The sequence below is a fragment of the Python bivittatus genome, unplaced genomic scaffold (assembly GCF_059951505.1).
Source record: "Python bivittatus isolate LINGU-HERP-01145 unplaced genomic scaffold, Pbiv_v1 ctg000020_np1212, whole genome shotgun sequence".
Taxonomy (NCBI): Eukaryota; Metazoa; Chordata; class Lepidosauria; order Squamata; family Pythonidae; genus Python; species Python bivittatus.
Window position 1 is genome coordinate 47121500 of NW_028277030.1, and position 20162 is coordinate 47141661.

Below are 20162 nucleotides of genomic sequence, written 5' to 3' on the forward strand. Positions count from 1 at the left end.
AAGTCAACACTTATGCCTCCCCCAACAGTGTGCCTTTCTGATGCTAGTATTTTTTTAAAATCATTACTCCTTTGATAAAGGTTGTTGGATGCTTCTTAACATAAAATATCATTTTCAGTTATTACTGATAATTGTATTTCAGAAGTTTTGTCCCCAGTTTAGGATTTGTGATGGAATATGCAAAGCTTTTAAAGCTGAGTTAACAAAATACAGGGAGTCCCCAGGTTAAGAATGAGTTCCATTCCTAAGCCTGTCTTTAACTCGAATTTGTATGTAAGTTGGAACTTGTACCTACAAACGGGCTGCCTATTACTAAAAATGGCATATGGCGTTCTCCTTCCTCGAGCTGATGAACCACTGAGGCCGTGTGATGTTTTCATGAACCACTGAAAACCGGCTGTATATTAAAAATGCACAGTTTCATTGGTTCATCAAAACACCACACGGCTTCAGCAGTTCATTGGCTCAAGGAAGGAGAACACCGTCCACCATTTTCAGTAACAGGCAGCCTTTTCGTAAGTAGGAGTTATCTGTAAGTTGGACATTCTTAATCCGGGGACTGACTATAGCAGTATTTTTCAAACAAGCATTATAAAATGGGGCTGTCTCATATAACAACAGATAGAACTGTCCTTATTCTGAAAGTGCAATACAGGGTAACTCTCGCTTTTGTTTTACAGGGAAGAGTTGATTAAAGAAAGTTTTAATTATTCCTTCAAGGTAGAAAAAATTTATATTTCTGTAAGAAGACGAAATTCTGAGCAATACAGAGTAACTACCTAGCAATGGAGATTCAGAATAGCCAATTTTATGTGTAATATTTAACATTAACTAGAGTAAATGAACATGTGTAGCTTTGTTGATAGTAGATGGACTTTCTTTTTTTGTTGTTTTTGGTGCCTTCGCGTCAGTGTTGACCCCTGGTGACTGCCTGGACAAGTGCCTGCAGTTTTCTCGGCAAGATTTCAGAAGTGGTTTGCCCTTGCCTCCTTCCTAGGGCTGAGAGACTGGCCCAAGGTCACCCTGCTGGCTTCGTGCCTAAGGTGGGACTAGAACTCATGGTCTCCCAGTTTCTAGCCTGGTGCCTTAACCACTACACCAAACTGGGTCTTCTTTATTTTATAAAGACTGCTCTTTCATATTCACAGTAGAATTATCATATTGGTACAGGAGATCCTTTGTTTGAATTGATTTTCTTGTTTTCTCCGAAACTCTTTTGTCTTCATGCTCTTTTTTGCTTAATTAAGAAATGAAGCACTGTTTGTAACTGATGTTGAAAGTGTAGTAACCAAAGGTGATCTTTTTACATGCAACTATGTTTAGCAAATCAGGAGTCTATTACTCCCTATCTTAAATCACTGCTAATACAGTGTATATGAAATGTGTTGGTAATCTATGCAACCACACATATGTTTCTGCATATTTCCTCTCAAAATATTGGTAAATCATATATCACTCATTTTCAGCAATTATGATTAGAGGACGCTCCAGTGACTACTGAAAAAGAGGTTGAGGGCTTCAAATTGCCTACCTTGGTCTTAACAATTCTTTCATAGGACAGAAAGCCTTTTATGGCTTTAGAAAAGATAAACAATGCAAAACATGGCAACAAAATATAAACGGAATCATGATTGTGAAACAGAGCCAGGCATTGAAGATTTCAATATAAATTATTTGAAGCATTTTGACTGGGGGACTGGATTATTGCTACAAGTGAGTATGGTTGCCTTTTTCATCAAGACAGACCAGTATTGGAATCTGAGTATGATTTAAGGTGACAATCAGAAACAGAGCAAGATGCTGTTCATATTGTTATTAAATTAAAAGGTGATATTATGCCACAGAGATAGGGATGTACAGTAGAAGATGCTTCAGAAAGCAGAAACAGCCAGGCTACTGATGTGGATAGACCTAAATAAGATTGAAACTAAATTAAGATATATTTGCACCTTAATTATGAGGTCCTATCTAGAGTCTTGGGCTACCTGAACACACAGAAGAGTTCAGATATTCTTTGTCAGTTTATCATAATAAGATGCTATCCTGAATTTGTCGCCTATTTCAATACCACACTACTACTGTATTCTTAATAATTAAAATATTTCCATTCCCTTAATGAAGTATCACTTATTTTTATTCTTTCACCAGATGGAATATCTAGCATATACTGAATAAGGTTTTAAAATATATATAGTTTGGGATTTTGTTGTTTGATCATAGCATCTAGAAAACCTAACTTTCATGTTGAATGAGATGTCACTGGAATTTTCTTTACAGAAAAAAAATTATTCAGTATAGCATTTCAAATGATAGACAGAAAAAACTGGGAATTCATTAAAATGTGTACTGTAGCTTACCTCCTTTATGTAAAGTGTTCAATCACTGTTATCTATAATAAGAATCATATCAGAGGGTTATATAGTTGCATATCTATATCACTATGCACCTATCTTATATTGATTTGTTATATAATTACTGAGAGTTGGAAGAGCAATTTCTGTAGTAGATATCTTGTTGATGACAGTTATTCCATTTCTTAAAGGCAATATTTAGAAGTAGTAAAATAGGCTTGCTTATTATGTTTGTGAATTGATTTGGGCTACAAGAGCTATCACCTCCATCCAGAATAAGAAAGATTGTATTAGGTATTCAGTATTATATCTATCTAACAATCAGACCATTGGCAGATATCTTATATGAGTTTAAGACTCTCTAAATCAAAGACCACTGCCACATAGTATGGTAGTTAATTCTAGAATTACCTGTTGTTTGACAATGTTTTCTTTAATATTCAATGATAATCCAAATTCACCAGTATATTTATTGATTACAAGTGGTTTTCTTTGATTCTATAGATTGGGTGTAGTAAAAGGGGCAAGATCTTTTTATCTCCCAGAAATAATGATCCCAGGGGCAAGGATCAGGATGATTCCTCTCAAAGTTCCTAAGTTTTTTTCATAGAAATTAGTAGCTATTAAAGAAAGAATGGAAGTAGAGTATGATATACTCCAGAGTGGGTTTGTGTCCAAACCAGCCCTGAGCATATGATTTATGAGCTGTGGTTTATGATTTAACATTCTTTGGGGACCCAGCTATCATGGCTTATTTGTCAAATAAGAATTACCCGCAATGTGGCCTGTTTATCACTAACTGGAACAGTGTACCAGTAGAATTGTGCAGTGTTAGCTGTAGCTTTATCTGTTTTAAACATGCATATGGGCATTACATTTTGTAATGCATTAGTAAGCATTTGTAAAAGTTAGGTACTATATCAGTATTATAATAAATAAGCTTTCCCCTTTTGGTCATGCACAAACAAAACACTTCACTTTTTTGTGGTATGATGTCATTTGGCTCATATGTATTACTGTTGTTCCTTTCTGTTAACCGGAAATATTTTGGAAAAACAAATGAGGTCCAGCCATAACTAGGGTTCCTGGTACTCCATTCTTCTTTCCTCTCATGGCTTTCTTTGTGTTCTTACTGAACATGTTCAGTCAGTCATTATTGTCTAGAACAATTTTTGTTTCTACCTCTAAGGCATTTTAAAAGAGTTTCTCAAGAAAAGATTTTCCCAAACAGTTAAATATTTCATTCTACGCTTTTTATAATTAGACATTTCTTTCCTGCTATTTCTTTATTTTTATTTATTTATCGTATTTATATAGCTACCCATCTCACACAAAGGGACTCTGGGCCGCATACAACAATTAAAAAGAATAAATACATAAAAAGAATTACAAATAAAAACTATAAAAGCATATCTATTTAAATTAATCCTTCTTCTAGCCTGTGTCAAAGGTTTTCTTTCAACTGAATCTTTATGGATGATTTTGAGTCTTCCTTTCCTTGCCAGGTTTTTCTCTTCATTTTTTGGGAATTCTTCCTTTTAGGGAAAATTTGTCAAGATTTGAATCTACCCCGAATCTACAAATGTTTCTTTCTTGTGCCATTTTGGCAGCACAACTATGAACGTGCAAAGGCTTGATTTAGAGAGAAGGAGGTCCCAAGTAGCAAAAACTTGTGGAAAGGGAGAAGAATCATGAAATGAATGTTAGTTCTTTCATTAATGAGTCCAGATACTGATTCAGAAAAAAATGAACCAGAAAAGTAGCACTAATTGGCTATATCATTTACTAATCTTTCAGAAATGGTTCATTTTGACATTAGCAGTTCACTTTATTTTTTGGACAGTTCATCAATTTAAATGCAGTTGTAGAAGATTTTTGCCAATTCCCTCAGAGCATTATAGATTCCATTTGACACTTATGATGTTGCAGTACTGGCAGTGATGTCTTTTTTCTTTCATGCCACCATCACTGTGGCAGAGGAATCATGTACAATATATTTGTTCTGGAAAACCTATTTGATCCAAGAGAGAAAATGCAGAAGGGAAACATCTTAATGAGATGTGCACAAATTCCATAGGTTTGAGAACCACATTCCAGAAACAAGGGCTATGGAAGGGGCGAGGTTGAGGGTAAAATTGGTGTTTTAAGCTTCTGCAAGACTTATGGGACCAAGAATGTCATTTACACATCCCAGAAAACTAAAAAAAAAGTCCGCCCAACCTACAGTTTTGTCTGTACCTGCTGCAGGAGACATTAGAAGTTTAAAAAGGGTAAGTTTTAAAAAGGTTAATCCTGACTTATGGATTCATGTGACCATTTTTTTTCATTATGAAACAGTTAAGACTTAGGGCTCATCCTCACAGCCCATAAATGCAGCATCAACATATCCCAGTAACCATTTTTTTAATACCATGTCTTTATGACATTGCCTTCATTTCATCTCCAACTGAGGTAGTTTAAAGTTGTCTTTAGCTGTTCCAGTTCTCTTTCTTCTTCCTTGGTACATTTTTTTCCATGGATACAATACAGCATGCATGAACAATATGGTTGATAACAGGGTCAGGAATTGGGACTGCCAAGCTTCTCTTGGTCACTTTAGGTTGCTCTGAAACAGCCTGTCCTGTCCGGTTATCATGCAATGCCTCCCATGGTCATTTTGGTACAATGCTTTGAGTTACGATCACTCATTTAGCAACCATTCAAAGTTATGACAGCACTGAATGAAGGGGACTTATGACCAGTCCACAAAGTTGCAGCTGTCGCAGCATCCCCAGTCATGTGATTGCAATTTGGGCACGTGGCAATGACTTGCAATTACAACAGTTGCAGCATCCTGTGATCACATGATCACCGTTTGTGACCTTCCCTGCCAGCTTCCCTGCAAGTCACTCCCGTTCCTACCGCTTTTTTGCCTGCCTGCATACCTGCCCATGCTCCATAGCACCTACCTGCCCACCCGCCTGCACTCCATAGTGCCTGGCTGTGGCACCAACCCACCAATCCACGCTCTGTAGCGCCCACCTGTAGCTCTCACCCACAGCTCTTGCCTGCCAGCCTGCTTGCCTGGGAGTCCCACCTCTTCCCAGAGCATGGTCACATGAGGTCCTCAGTTAACAACTTATGCAGTCCTGGGGTTACAATGGCAACTGGGACTGCCAGGATTGCCGTCACTAACTGACACGGTTACGTGATGTCACGCTTTACAACCATATTGCTTAGCGACGGAAATTCCAGTCCCAATTGCTGTCATAATCCAAGGACTACCTATATGTGTTTCAAGAAAGGCTAGGCACCTAGCTTCTGCAGAATCATCTCTTCATGAAATCTTTGACACTTTCTGAAGCATTTGTTACTCAGGGTTTAGTGTACTTTTAGAGGAATGCTGGACCTGTGTTTAAAAAAACCAGATAAGCTCTCTTTAGAGAGTACTGGTCCTGTGTTTTACTGAAGGTTAATTCAAAGCTGAAAAGAGAACTACATTCCTCCAGCTGGTTCTGTAATGTTTTCTGTGGATGTACTTTCTATTGCTTTTATTTCTTTAGAAAGGGACAATTTTACCTGTTTCATGGGTAATGTCCATGTGGTTCAGGCCTCGGCTTCTCATTGCAGCACAGCCATTCTCTTGCAGCAGTAGCCAAGGACAGAATTTGCTTGTACTGATCACTACCTTCTGCTTCATCCTGTGCCTTTCTTCCACCCCCTCATAGTTCCCATCTTGCAGTTTAGACTGGAAACAGTCAATCCAAGGTACAGTACAAGGATCAAGACTTCCAATTCAAAGAGGAAGGTAAAGTTACAACACAATACAAGTGATTATTGTACTTTAAAAACAGAGATCAAGACACAGACAATTTTAGAGCAGCATACTCTTGCCTATTTCTTTCTGCTCTTTCTGTGCAAAGGGCTGAATGTTCCCCTCTTTTGAGAAAGAGGTGTTTTCCATCTGTTCCCTGTTTTGATAATTGACATGCCTTTCATTGGTCGAAAGTAACTCTCACAATGTCTGTGGCCTGTCAGCCAAGTTATTTTTGGACAAGGTTTTAACACTTTCAGAAGACTGCTAGACCTATGTTCAGATATAGCTCAACTGCCCAGTCATAGGTACAGAGCACCTCTGTACCTGCAATCTATTACTCAGGCAATTTGATAGACCAAATCAACTGCTCTGAGAATCTTTCCAAGGGTGCCCATCTTTACTCCACCACATATTAAGGAGAGCAATTAGTAATTGCTTTTCTGACCAGCAAGTAATACTTGGCGGGAGGAGATACAAAGCCAGGGAGGTCCGTCAATCATTTTCTTTAACTTGTGCTGCATTAAAATAAAATGGACAGTGCCACTTGCCAGGATTGTTAGTGAAGCTGAATAGAGATTTTGCCGTGAAGGCAGTGCAGTTTATGTCAGCATACTTTTCTGCAAGCTCATAGACTGAAAGATAGGACTTGGTTTTCTGGCTGGGGAGCCTTAGATGCCACACGCAGCATTCATGTCATGTGTAGAGACAAGTAATTATTAGCAGTTATTTGGTTGCAAGTATTGACAGAGTAGTTGGTGTTGTGAAAGTTACTGCATAGGTACAGTTTTGAGTACTGTAGTGAAGTTAAGTGTTTGCTCTTCTACCCTAAACTTTTGTGGATAATGGATATGCCACTTTCAAGTGGATTGAACATAAAAGATCTGCCCATTTCTTTTGTGGAATAATCTCTTCACCTTAGTGGGTCTTAATTTGTAATTTGTATTTTATATCTCTGACTACTCAAAGAATACCAGTAGTGTATAATTCAAAGTTGGCTTGTTGTTTTACATAGTCCGTTTTCTGTATTCATTTTGTTCTGTTCGGTTGAATTAAAACTTTGGATTCTTCCAGTTTTGGGCTGTAGACGTGTATGTACATTTTTATTTTGTATAGCTGCAGGATGCTTTGTTTCACACTTTCCTAATGCTAAATCTGTGTGTCATACCAAGGTGTAAAATTAGTTTTTGCAGCACCTATTTGAAAGTGATACTTTGCTTGCAGATAGATCTGCTTAGCAACTGTGTCAGTGGAATTATGAGATGTATCTTCTTTCCTCTTTTATTGGAGCCATAGTAAAAATATTAAATGATTAAGCTGATGATTCATCCCCTTATACAGTCTTCCTTGGAACACTTCCTATTGCTTCCTTTTCTTGCAAAAACAACAAAGTGTTCCTACAAGGAGCAACAGGTTTAGAAAACCGTTATTGATGCCTGCTGTTATGCATTTACCAATATCAGAAAAATGTCTTGCAGTGGCTTACAGAATAAAATAATACATATTTTAAAACAATGTGGAAATAAAATATGTGGAAATATATCAAGATCCAAGCAAATCATTTAAAAGTAGGGAGAAGAATACTAATAGCTATAATAATGTTATCAAGAACTGTTCCACATCATAATTTAAAAGGCCTGAGGAATTTTTTTTTAAAAAAACCTTTGATTAGCAATACATTAATTTCTTATTGGAGTATCAATTATTCTAATTAGATGAGTTTCTTCTAAAGCTTTCTATAATGAAACGTTTCTCCAGATCTACTTTCTATATATACTAATCTGATATTATTTTGAATTGAGAGTATGGCCAGCAAAGAGGGTGCTACAGATTTTTTAAATATATCCGCTCATTCTCTAGCAGTTCCCTGATTCCCCTCTTCCTCAAACGTCACAGGTTGGAGGCATCTTTCAATAACAGAATTTATACTCAGAAAAAATGTCTCTGCCCATTGTGTACAATCCCTTCCTTTGCCCCACAAACCACCTCATTCAAGATGGCATTCCAAGTCCTCAGGAGTGACTTTTGGGAAATTGTCTGAAGATGAGGATGTGGAAGGTATAAACCTGAACTCCTTCCACTCTCACTTGATAGGAGCTAATATTTTTGCAGATTTCATGGTAATTATATTTAACAGAGCTCAGTTAAACAGATAGTATTACTTATTTATTAATAATAATAATTTGTTATTAATAATAACAGATATTATTACTCTGACAAGTTAAAAGATTTGATTGGTGAAGTGTGAATCTGTCTTTTTCAGCTAACAATTTTACATGAATTGCAAATTGGTCTGTGGTGGGATCCTGCAGGAGGATGAATGCAGAGGAGCTGGAGCTGCTGGGTGATTCCAAGTACAGGAACTATGTAGCAGCTGTTGACAAGGCCCTGAAAAGCTTTGAGTACTCTAGTGAGTGGGCTGATTTGATCTCATCTCTTGGAAAGCTAAACAAGGTAAGATGGAGATGCCCTCTGACTGATTGGAAAAAAATATGAAGTGGAGTAAAAGACTTGAAATTCATTTTATTACTATAGGCTGTTTGCTGAAATTGGAGTGAAATGTTTTGCGTATTTTATATGCGTGTTATTTTCTAGTTGTTCTACCAGACAAAATCTCACTGTTATTTTTATAAGTATTAAAGGGAAAAGTAATAGCAGACTTTATGCCTGATCTTTGGAGATTCCTCATTTCTGCTCAGATGCTATAACATAATACATTCTATTTAGGAAGAGACCTTACAGACCTCTTTAATGCACTGAGCAAGGGCCTGAGGGGGCAATGAAGAAGTTAATGAAGCCACTTCTGCTAGCGTGACATTAGATAAAAATCCTAGCTCTGTACAGATATGGAGCTTTTTTTTAAATAACACGTAGCAACAAATAGTAAACTATTTTTGCCTATTGCTCAGTTTTATGTTGTAAATAAGGCAGAAAGTTAATAATGCAAGCCAGTTTGCTAAATAAGAACTTTGAGCAGCTACACTCAAGAGTGGATTTTCTTACTGTATCATGATTTTCTTGATAGCATATATTCAGAAAATTTGCTTTCAGACTTGTTAATCCTATAAATAATTTTCTGATTAAAGCTGTTTGCAGTACCTTTCAAGAGATCTAACAATGTTTCTTGTCAGGTTCTTCAAAATAATGCAAAGTACCAAGTTGTACCTAAAAAGCTGACCATAGGAAAGCGCCTTGCACAATGTCTTCATCCTGCCCTGCCTGGTGGGGTGCATCGGAAGGCCCTAGAGACGTATGAGATTGTTTTCAAAATCATTGGACCCAAGCGTCTGGCCAAAGATCTCTTCCTGTACAGGTAAACAAAATTACATTTCAATCATGCTCTTATTTTAGTTACAACTTTTACTGTAATAAAATTTTGTACAATAGAATAAAATTTTCCCCATAGTGCAAAATCATATTCTCGATGTGCTTGATTACTGCTCCCATTGTACTGAGCTGGCAGTTATATAGACGTCAACCAGAAACTTCCAGGCTGGAGAAAGCTATTCCTGTATATGTATATACTGGAACCTCAGTTTACCAGACCTTGATGTAACCAATTTCTCACACAGTGGACCAGTTTTCCACTGTGATTCGTATCAATTATATCATTACACAATGTTATTTGCATAGGGTTATCACATAAGTAACATAAATCCCCATGATGCTTTACACTTTGATTTAACAGGATATTTTTGAATAACAGACATCCTCTCCTTCCAATTAGTCCATTAAAATGAGCTTTCACTGTACAGTGCATATGTATATTTATGTGTGTCAGTGACCATATTCATATAGTACTCTTAACCAGGTCAGATTAAATAGCTACTCTCAACCAACAAACTAAATTTGGTTAGTGTTAACCTTTTGGAGCTTAGTATGTTCTGCATCCCATTTCATTGCCTTATGGTTTAATATATTATGCAAAAGGAAAAATGTCAATTAATTCAATAACTGTGTGTTGTTTAAGCACTTTTTTAGAATAGAATAGCAGCAGTGCATATTAAGATAAGTATCTTCATTTTTCTTTTAACTCAGAAAAAGAAGTAGTGCTAGTTATCCTGTTCTAAGACCAAAAGTTATCATACTCTTATCTTGTTTAATTAATGTGGAAACAAGACAAAAATAGATTGAAACAATTTAATATCCTCTCATTTTGCCTCTATCTGATCTTTTCTGGTATTTTTGTTTTGATTGTGATGCTAAATCTAACTGGGTATTTGAATAAAGTACTTACAGCTTGTATGTACAGTAGCTGTAAAAAAAACCCAACAGAACCTCATTCTGTACATTGGCATAAATTAAGACTAGAAGAAAAATTATGGGTTTTTTTTTTCAAAACCAGATGTTTCATAATTAAGTAAAAATCCTAAAGAGTCTAGAAGTCTTTGAAAGAAGACTTACAGGAGTTGCCACAATAATTAGTTACTTAATGGGGCAAATGTGAAGGGAAATGGAAAGTGCCTTGTCTATATAAGTCAGTCTCTTGATTTATGCTCTGTTTTTACTTGTATAAGCACTGAAACCCAATGTAAATAAAAAGCAGGAATTTAATATGTTTTCATTTTTAAGCTAGGTACAAATCTTTTTCAGTAGTTTTATTTTAAACTTTAGCATCTGAAATTTAGGCTATGACCCAGGCAATTCTGGCACTGTTTTATACTGTATTGTCATTTATATTTCAGACTTTGTCCTTTTTAATCTTATGTATGTCAGTAGGGGATGTAAGCTGTTTAGAGTCAGTTTTGATTTGGATGGCTTATAAGACCTGTAAATAAATAATGCAATATTCTATGGGAAATATATTATCACTGTAGAGTTGATATTCACTGATTCTTCCACAGCCCCTCTGTTCCCTGAAACAAGAATCAAAGGATGTTCAAAATAGAATGAGAAGTGATAAAGTAACTGCATGGGAAGCTGGAATCAGGGAAAATTTCCTTCCTGAATTTTTATTGGCTCTTGATATTTAAATATATAGTTAAATTCTAATGTTATTTTGGCATGCTTTATATGATTAGCAGCAAATTTGAATGATGCATTATTAAATATAAAGCATTTTGTTTAAATTAAGGTTCTGAATTTGAATTTCATGATAAATTATTAAAGCAAAGGAGCAGTGATATGTTCAGAAGGGGAAGAATTGGCAATTTTGTAACAGAATGAGTCTAGAGATTTGTGCAAGATCCAGGCTGCTCACCACTTCATGTCAGCTGGCCTCTTGAAGCCTTGTGCAAGACATGGTGTACTAAGAGATGCACAGCACTAAAGTTAATTTCTGTTCTTTTCACCCAGAGTTGTTGTACTATATTGGTCCAAATTCGCTGCCATGGAAGAATCTTTTGGCACACAGAATGGCACCATTAGTTCTAACTGTATTGAGACAATGGGGTCCCTGGTCCTCTTAAATGAGTACTAGTGTAATGTCTGATTCTTTTGAAAATAGAATTATGATACAAGTGTGATTAAACATAAATGAAATAATTTTGTTTTTTTAATAGACAGTGATTACATAAATGTAACTTGACTGACAATGTGCACAGTAATATTCTGATGTAAGGGGTAATTATTCTGTGAAAATATTGTAAATTCCATCCCCCTTCATCTTAAAGAAGCACTTAAAAATCACACAACACACATTTATGCACTACACTGCACATTGAAATATCTATGAACAATGGAAGTTTTCACACATTGTTAAATAATAAGTGGCTTGTATGATTAATTAACTTGTTGCATGAATCCAGGCATTATGGTTTATAAATGATGGCTTATGGCTTCATCTGGTAGCGTGAACCCATCCAACTATTCAATAAACCAGGGTTTCACAAATCACTTAACACAATTTATAAATCTGTCATTTGGATATAACAATTACTACTTTCCTTTGCAATTCTCTCAGTAATCAGTAATTTTAAAATATGTTTTATTCAATCTGCTATATTGAAATAATGAATACCAAAAAAGAGTTAGTACAGGACAAACTCATTTAATGTATCCTTGGAGTTTCTCAAATGGATATAATGTTGCACAGTATGCAACTGGAAGCTCCATTTTGTGTGTGGATTGGACAGCCACAATACATATTATGTTAATGAGGTGGTACACAAAGCAGTTTTGTGTTTCATACCTGTGACATTGACCTTTGTCTTTTTTTTTTTTTTTTTTTTTTGCTTGTATGTTTTTACAGTTCTGGCCTATTTCCTCTTCTTGCTAATGCTGCAATGTCTGTCAAGCCAGCATTGCTCAGCTTATATGAAATTTATTACCTTCCTTTGGGCAAAACATTGAAACCAGGCCTGCAAGGGTTGTTAACTGGGATACTTCCTGGTTTGGAGGAGGGGTCTGAGTATTATGAAAGGTAAGGCTGAAGAATAATGGAATGTAACTGTTACCAAAACCTATCTCCCTTGTTTTAATTGGTTATGATATGGGAGTTAACTTTTTGAAGGAAAAAAAAAAATCAAACATTCTTATACATGTTTTAAAAAAAACTATTTGTAAGTTCTAGCTTCAACATCAAACTACTTGTATTCTTTCTTGTATCTGTGATTCAGATTCTATTTGTGATTCAACTGGGGAAAGTCTATTGTGCCTAACTTTTGTATGAGATACAGGTTCAGCCAGAATTCATTATAATTAATGCATGGTACTTATTGCAGGACCAACCAAGCAAGGAGGCCTCTATACATAGTTAGTTTAGCATTCTGTCTGAATCATCATCCATGGTATATTCCTCCTTTACATCCTTTCTTTAGAATTCTAGCTTTTACATTTAACATTTAAATTGGGCACAAAATTGCTTCCAGCAAGACAGTTCTTGATCCTGTCAAACAAAGGATCTGTCCCTAAAAAGGTACAGGAGAAGTTGATATTAGCCCCTACCTTCCAATAAATTCCACATGATAAAAGCCTTGACTAGAAGCATCATTTCTTCTTGTCTCTTCCTTGATTTTTATTTTATCCTTTACTGTTGCTTATGTCCCAGAACTAACACTTTACTAGAGAAAGTTGCTGCAGCAGTGGACCAATCAGCTTTCTACAGTGCACTATGGGGTAGTCTTCTTACTAGTCCTGCAATTCGGCTGCCTGGCATTACTTATGTCCTCTCCCATCTGAACAGGAAGCTCTCTATGGAGGATCAGCTGTATATAATAGGCAGTGACATTGAATTAATGGTAAGTATTTGTGAAACTATATATAATGATAGCCTTCGGTTCTTTGCCTTCTTAATTTTTTGATATAATCATTGTATAAAGAAATGTATCTTGCCTATATTGAACCAACAGCATGTTAAATGGTGAAAAACAGTACCTTTAAAATACTGGTATGAATTCTGAACCTATTTACATATTTATTTTCAATATTTATTTATTTTTTTAATCTGGGCAAATCAAAGAACACATTTCATTGTCAGTTGATTCCAGTAAGAAATTCGACTCTTACCTGTGGAATAAGTGTAACTTTAAAGAAGCCTATTCATGTTGTTGTTTTATAAAACTTAGTTTGATGTTTAATTTTTAGGTATCTCTGAAATGTATATCAGTATTTTACAGATAAATGTATATCATGTATTTGAAAGAGAGAAGGTTACATCAGAATGTACTTCCTGCAGACAGAAAACAATTTGCTTTGAAGAATAGATTCATTTTTTTCAAATAAATAAAAATAATCTGGAGGAAGTATCCTGTTAGTGAAACAGGAAAATAATTATTTTCCTCAGTTCTTCACTCTCCCATTCCCACATGTCCCTTTGAAAGTGGGAAGGGACATTGGAGGCAGCAGGAAAAAGAGGAGATAAGTAAATTTATGTACTTTTTCACCAGCAGGATGATGCTGAGTGGAATTTATTTCAGAATACTATTTCTGATTACAGAAATATTTTGTTTTATGAAAGATCATTTGGTATGCATTTTTGGCAATATAAATGTTTGCAATTCAGAGAATTATTTAAATAATGCATTTAAGTATTACTACGTTAGATATAGTAGTGCCACAGAAGTGCTTTGGATCTTGCATGAGCAAAGCACCTTTATGATATTTGTTAAGGCAGACTTTTTTTCAGGGTTTTGTTTAAGTCTGAAAATACATAATTCAAATTCCTGTTTTAGTAACTCAAATTATTTGAAGATCTTATTGGCGATAAACTGATATAACAAATTAATAGTTGCCTGTAACTCCCAAAGAAAAAGTTTTGCTACTGTTTTCAAATTGATACTATCTCATAATAGAATGTGAATAAAGTTCAAAATTATGCTCCTGACCCAAAGTCTTCCAAATGTGCCTAGCACCCTATATGCAGGAAAAACAACAGGGCTTTGGCTAAAAATGGAGCTATATGTATCAGTTTTTAATCTGAGATTTTAAGATTTGATAACATTTATATCCACAAATAAAAAGTTTCCTTGGAATAACTATTGTCAGATACTTAAAAGAATTCAAACAAGTGAATCCTCAATTATTACAATAAAACTTTGTTTTAATGGACCCCCTTTTAGCAACTTTGGATGCAGTGAATAAAAATATTCTATCTGACCATTTCTCCAAAGTATCAATTGCATATGAAATAGTCCAGATGAGGAACTTTAAAAATGCAGAAAATTCCATTGAATTTATGTTATTTGTGGGCATTTTATGCCATTTGTGTTAGGACAAGCATACAAATAACATAAATTGCCCCAATGCTGTATGTGTTTATCAGAAACAGAACAACAGATGCTCCCTCTCTGCATCTGGTCTCTTGAATCAAAGTTTCATGGTATACATTCTCATAAAAATATTAGAGTCTATAGGAAATTCACTTAATCTATAGGCATTCACTTAATCCAGTCAGTTGAATAACCTGATAAATTACTAAAGTTGCATAATATTAATAAACTTTAGTATAGAAAATATTTAATTATCAATAATCTCTCTCTTTAATGGTACATAATATTGTTCTTCTTTCTGTAATCTATCTTGTCTAATCATCAAAACCATAAATCACAAGTTCATTTTTTTCATTTTTACGCAAAAAGTCTATAAGACGCTTCCAGTCACCAAGAAATGTAGATAGTGTCTTTTCTCTAATCAAAGAAGTCAATTTATCCATTTCAGAAAAATCTGTCAACTTTACCAATCATTTCTCCATAGTGGGTAGTGTCGAATCTTTCCATCTCTGTGCATATAGCAATCTCACCACAGTAATCATATATTTAAATAATCTTCCATGGCTTTTCTCTGTTCATCCATTAATCTTAAAAGGAAAAGTTCTGTTTTAGAAAATCTCTTGCTTTCTGCACAGAATTCAACTAAATCTCTGTTGTTTATAAGTAAAAGTCACTCCTTCCAACTTGTCCCATCTAAATGGAATTTTCTTCTGTTTAAGTTTGTCAGAAAAAAGTACTCTTTTCTCTTATGTAGTATTCTAATTGGGATTTCCTTAAATACAATTACATCTGCATTATCAATCCTCAGTCTAGTATTGAAGTACTGCTGTAGAACCTGGTCTCCTGTCTTCTTCCTGACAAAGTGCACAAGAACATCCCTTGGCAAACTTCTTAACTTTGCAAAACATGTATTGATTCTGTAGGCTTTATCAATCTCTCTATCAGTATCATCTTCCTCCCAGTCCAGGAAATCAGACAAGAGATTTAACAATCTTTTCTCTGATATTCTCTCCATGTTCTTCTGGAATTGCTCTAAATCTTAAGCAGAATTTTTTTTCTCTCAGTTCCAATAATGCCAGATTGTCCAAATCCTTCTCCATCTCTCTATTTATAACTTCTGTCTTACTTTCCAAAACTTCTATTTTGTCAGTAATTAGTTTTAAGTCTGCAGCCAGTTGCCTACAGAGTCTTCAATTTTCCTAACTTTTTCTTTAAAATCTTTTTTCATCTCTGCAAATTCTTCCATTTCCTTTTTTAACTGTTGCAGTCATCTTTTTGCCAAATTCTTCAAATTTTTTGTGCAATAAATCTATTGAAATATCCTTATCTGTAAATTGTTCTAATGACCCCCTGCATTCTTGCCCCAATTTTGCAGCTTTCCTTGTGGTTGCAATGGTGAAAAAATGAAAGTACAGTGGAACCTCGGGTTACGAACGCCTCTGTTAACGAACTTTTCGGGTTACGACCAGCTCCAGCCGCAAAAATTTACCTCGGTTTGCGAACTCCGCCTCGGGGTACGAACAGGATACGCGGCCATTTTCCCTCCCGTGACACGGTCCGCGGCCATTTTTCCGCCCCTGACATGTGGTCGTAGGGAGGAGGACTCTCCCTCCAAGCAATAGCCGCCTCCCTGTCCTCCACGCCAGAACGGATTAACGGTAATTACATTGAACCTTATGGGGAAATTTGCTTCAGGTTGCAACCAATTCGGGGTGCAACCAGAGTCACAGAACGAATTAAGTTCGTAAACCGAGGTTCCACTGTATGTCAATACAGTAAAAGTGAAAGGCAAGCTTTTTTTTTCCCGCTTTGCTTCTTTATATCTTTAATACTTTAAAGAGGCACTCCGTAGTCACAGTAATACAGTCTAGCTCATATTACTCTTATCTTCTTGTTTTATAAAGTCCACCAATTATTTCCGTCCTTAAAAATAAACAAACAACATTCCTGAAGGTCTGGTCTGTTAATCTAGTTAATTTTATTATTTTCAAAGGCACTGTCATCAGAAAAAATTATTTCTTCTATTTTTCAAAATCACTGTCCTCTTTGACACTTTCTTATTTCACAATCTTATTAAGCTTTTTGCTTTTAAATTAAAATCCTTTAAGATGTTTTCTCTTTTCTCTCATCTTAATTTCAAAAAGAAGGTATTCACCGCAAGTTTTTTTGAGTTTCATTGCCATTCAGAATATCTCTCTTAAGTTGTAAAGCAATTAAATTGTAAAGTGATTAAGAAGGGGAGGCTTTTGCCTGTCCAATGTCCATAAAGGCTGTACAGCAGTTTAGGTCAGGTTGTAAATCCTGGCTCCCAAGCCGCTCAACCCACAATCAACCACAAGAAACTAAATTCCTGCAGTTTTCTCATGAAGAGCAGCTCTTCCAGAGCAGAAATGGTTCACACACACACAGACACACACACACCATTTCTCCTTCCTCCGGAGAAATTTCTGTCAGCCAGAACCATCTCCTGGCTGAAAATTCCACTGCTGCTCCATCCCTGCTTGCAGAGCCACTCTCAGAGATGACTAACCAGCCATAACACCTCACCTGGAAACCCCAGATTACTGGGCAATTCCCAGTCCCATCCAAAAAATGCAAAGAGTCTATTAAGGACCTACAGTATATTGTACAAACTTGTAAGTGATTACTTTCTTCCTTTGACTCACTATTACACAACTGAGAGTAAAAAAATTATAATTGTTTATTTATTGAGTGAGACTCATATATTTTTATCCTGGGCATCAACTGAGCTCACACTTGTACAAGGACAGGAGCACTTCTTCCAGATCATTTTCAAATTGTGCATACCCTATTATTTACATTACTTTTGGTCTGAGTAGCTGATACTTCTAATAGTTCATATTTTCTCTCTGCTGGTAAAGTCTGCACTCTTTCTGTTCTTTCTGGGTAAAACATTACTTTGGCACTGAGCCAGTTCAATTCATTGATTTCTTTCTTCAGCTTCTTTCCTGACCTATGTAATGCAGCTGTCCTTTTTCCTGACAGCTATTAGGCATCCATGCATAGGTTTACATGTTTAAAAGCCAATATCCAGACTACAGGACAGAGAGGAATGCACAATTATGTGTATCATTCCATGCATAGAGAGAAAATTGGGAGAAAAATTGTCTGAATAGGGATTCAAGTATGTAATGTTTTTGTAAAAGTGCAATTTTTAGAAAAGTAATTAAACAGCATTATTAATTTGTGCCACTTTCTAATGGCAATTTTATTTCAGGTAGAAGCAGTAAGCACTTCAGTGCAGGATTCCAGTGTCTTAGTGCAGAGGAGCACACTTGATCTCATATTGTTCTGTTTTCCATTCCACATGAGTCAGGTAAAATACCTCTGAATGTTTATTGAGTGAAATACTGTTATATTACCTACAAATACAAATTTCAGTCTTCCTTTCTTCAAATTTCCCAAGATCTGCATAATATTCTAGTGTGAAATAGTAACTCTTCAGTTGCTAGACTTCTATTTCAGCATATCTCCTGTATTCAAAGCTTCCTCTCAAATTTCTGTACATGCATAGAGTAGTGGAAACAAAAGAATCCATTTTTGTTCTGGTAGCAACCCATCGTATCTTAAAGTACACAGCTCTCAAAAGTCTCCTATGTTTTGGAAATGACTTTCCAAAGCCAAGTCTTTTCCTGGAAAAGTGTGGCCCTTTTTACTTGGGCCATCGTGCTACTTAATGATGTTTCCAGGATAAAAAGAAGGACTGTACAAATTCTTCAAAAATGGTGCTTCATAACTACAGGAACACTGTGAAGTCTCTTACAGTTAAAGCAGATAAATCTTTTTCTAGGCTGGTGAGGCCACTTCAGTGCTTCTGGCTGCCCCTATATACATGAACATGTGCAACCACTTTATATCTTATAGCATGTTGTTTAATTTCATACATGGGAATTTGCTACTGAAAATGTACTTAGATTATATAAATTTGAGCATTTCAATTTGCCTTAAACTTGTGGGTTAAGAAGAAAAAAATACATCTTGTCTCATGCTAATTATTTTATTGCCTTGTACTTGGGAGCTATGATATGTTCACCTATTTCTAGATAGTGGCTTGTTAATAAAGATGCATTCAGATCTAATTTGCAGCCTGTATAAATTTGTATAGGTGCTTGAAAGTGAAGTAGACAATCAGTTTTCTGTTGTATAACAAAGCTCTTGAATGTGACACTTGTTTTTAAATGTGACATTCCCAATTTTAGGCAACACGCCCAGACATGATCCGAATTCTTTCAGCATCTCTTCACGTAGTTCTGCGCAGAGATATGTCCCTCAATAGAAGGCTTTATGCCTGGCTTCTAGGTAGGTGTAGGATTTATATATTTATTTATATCTATGCATATATTATATTTATTTGAAATGTGTAATCTGCTTTTCAACACTAATGCAAAAGTATGAGTAACTGAATCAATAAGAGCCAGTTTGGTGTAGTGGTTAAACCAGGGGACGTGAGCTCTGGTCCTGCCTTAGGTACAAAGCCAGTCATTCTGTCTCAGGCCTAGGAAGAAAGAGATGACAAGCCACTTCCAAAAATTTTGCCAAGAAAACCGCATGGACTTGACTAGGTAGTCTCCGTGAGTCACAGATCGACTCAAAGCCAAGCACATGTGCACTTACACACACACACACACACACACACACACACACACACATTGAATAGTTTATGTCACCGATAGAAAAAATAAAAGAAGCCAAGTAACCTCCAGTGACATTACTGTTGGAAGGCTGCTGCTGTATCTGTTTGTGATTGGTCCCATGTGTCTGCAACGTTTTCTATTTTCCTTAATTATTTTCAAAATAAAAAATAAATAGGTTAGAGAATGTGTTTAAAGTTTTCAGACAAAAAATCATCATTAACATATAACTCTTTCTCCCCCTCAAGTTAAATTTGTGCAGAAGGGGTCTTATTAATAGGTAGAGGCTTGTTTGATATGGTAATTATTCCAATTAGTTCCAGTTTCTGCCCTCTCTGCACAGAATTTAGAGGTATAATTTTTGGGTACTTTTAGGGCTGGCCTTTCCCAGTCTGGCACCCTCACAGAATTTGGCCATGCTGGCTGGGAATAATTCCAAATCTGGTGGATGCTAGGTTGAGTGAAATCTCCTCCAGATTTAGAACTGCTCCTGGATTTAGGCTGGGAGAATAACACTGGGGAGGTCCCAGTGGCCCTCAACATTCTGTCAGTATCACTGCTTACTTTCTTCCCTCTAACATTCTTGCTTCGTCCCCTTCTCTACCACCTGATTTACTGTATCTGACCTTTTTAATAGAGACTATTAGCTATGCTGTTCAGACATACATTTATCCCATTCCTAGCGTCTATTCAGAAATGGCAGGGGTGAGAGTGTCAC

The 20162-nt window shown here is 35.9% G+C and overlaps 1 protein-coding gene across 5 annotated transcripts in view; it reads left to right on the forward strand.

Annotated features, from left to right (window-relative positions):
• The window catches only part of DOP1A (DOP1 leucine zipper like protein A), a 75654-nt gene that overhangs the window by 3015 nt on the left and 52477 nt on the right, over positions 1-20162 (forward strand). For 2 of the 5 annotated variants that reach the window (XM_088138078.1, XM_088138074.1), the window contains exons 2-8: positions 912-1043; positions 8408-8598; positions 9276-9457; positions 12335-12505; positions 13133-13322; positions 18031-18129; positions 19013-19112. In XM_088138078.1, the coding sequence (XP_087994204.1) occupies positions 8461-8598; positions 9276-9457; positions 12335-12505; positions 13133-13322; positions 18031-18129; positions 19013-19112 (880 nt within the window). In that variant the 5' untranslated portion in view covers positions 912-1043; positions 8408-8460. Of the gene's footprint in view, positions 1-485; positions 1044-8407; positions 8599-9275; positions 9458-12334; positions 12506-13132; positions 13323-18030; positions 18130-19012; positions 19113-20162 lie in introns of those variants that run through there. The other 3 variants (XR_015795689.1, XM_088138089.1, XM_088138085.1) reach the window with 3 other exon arrangements.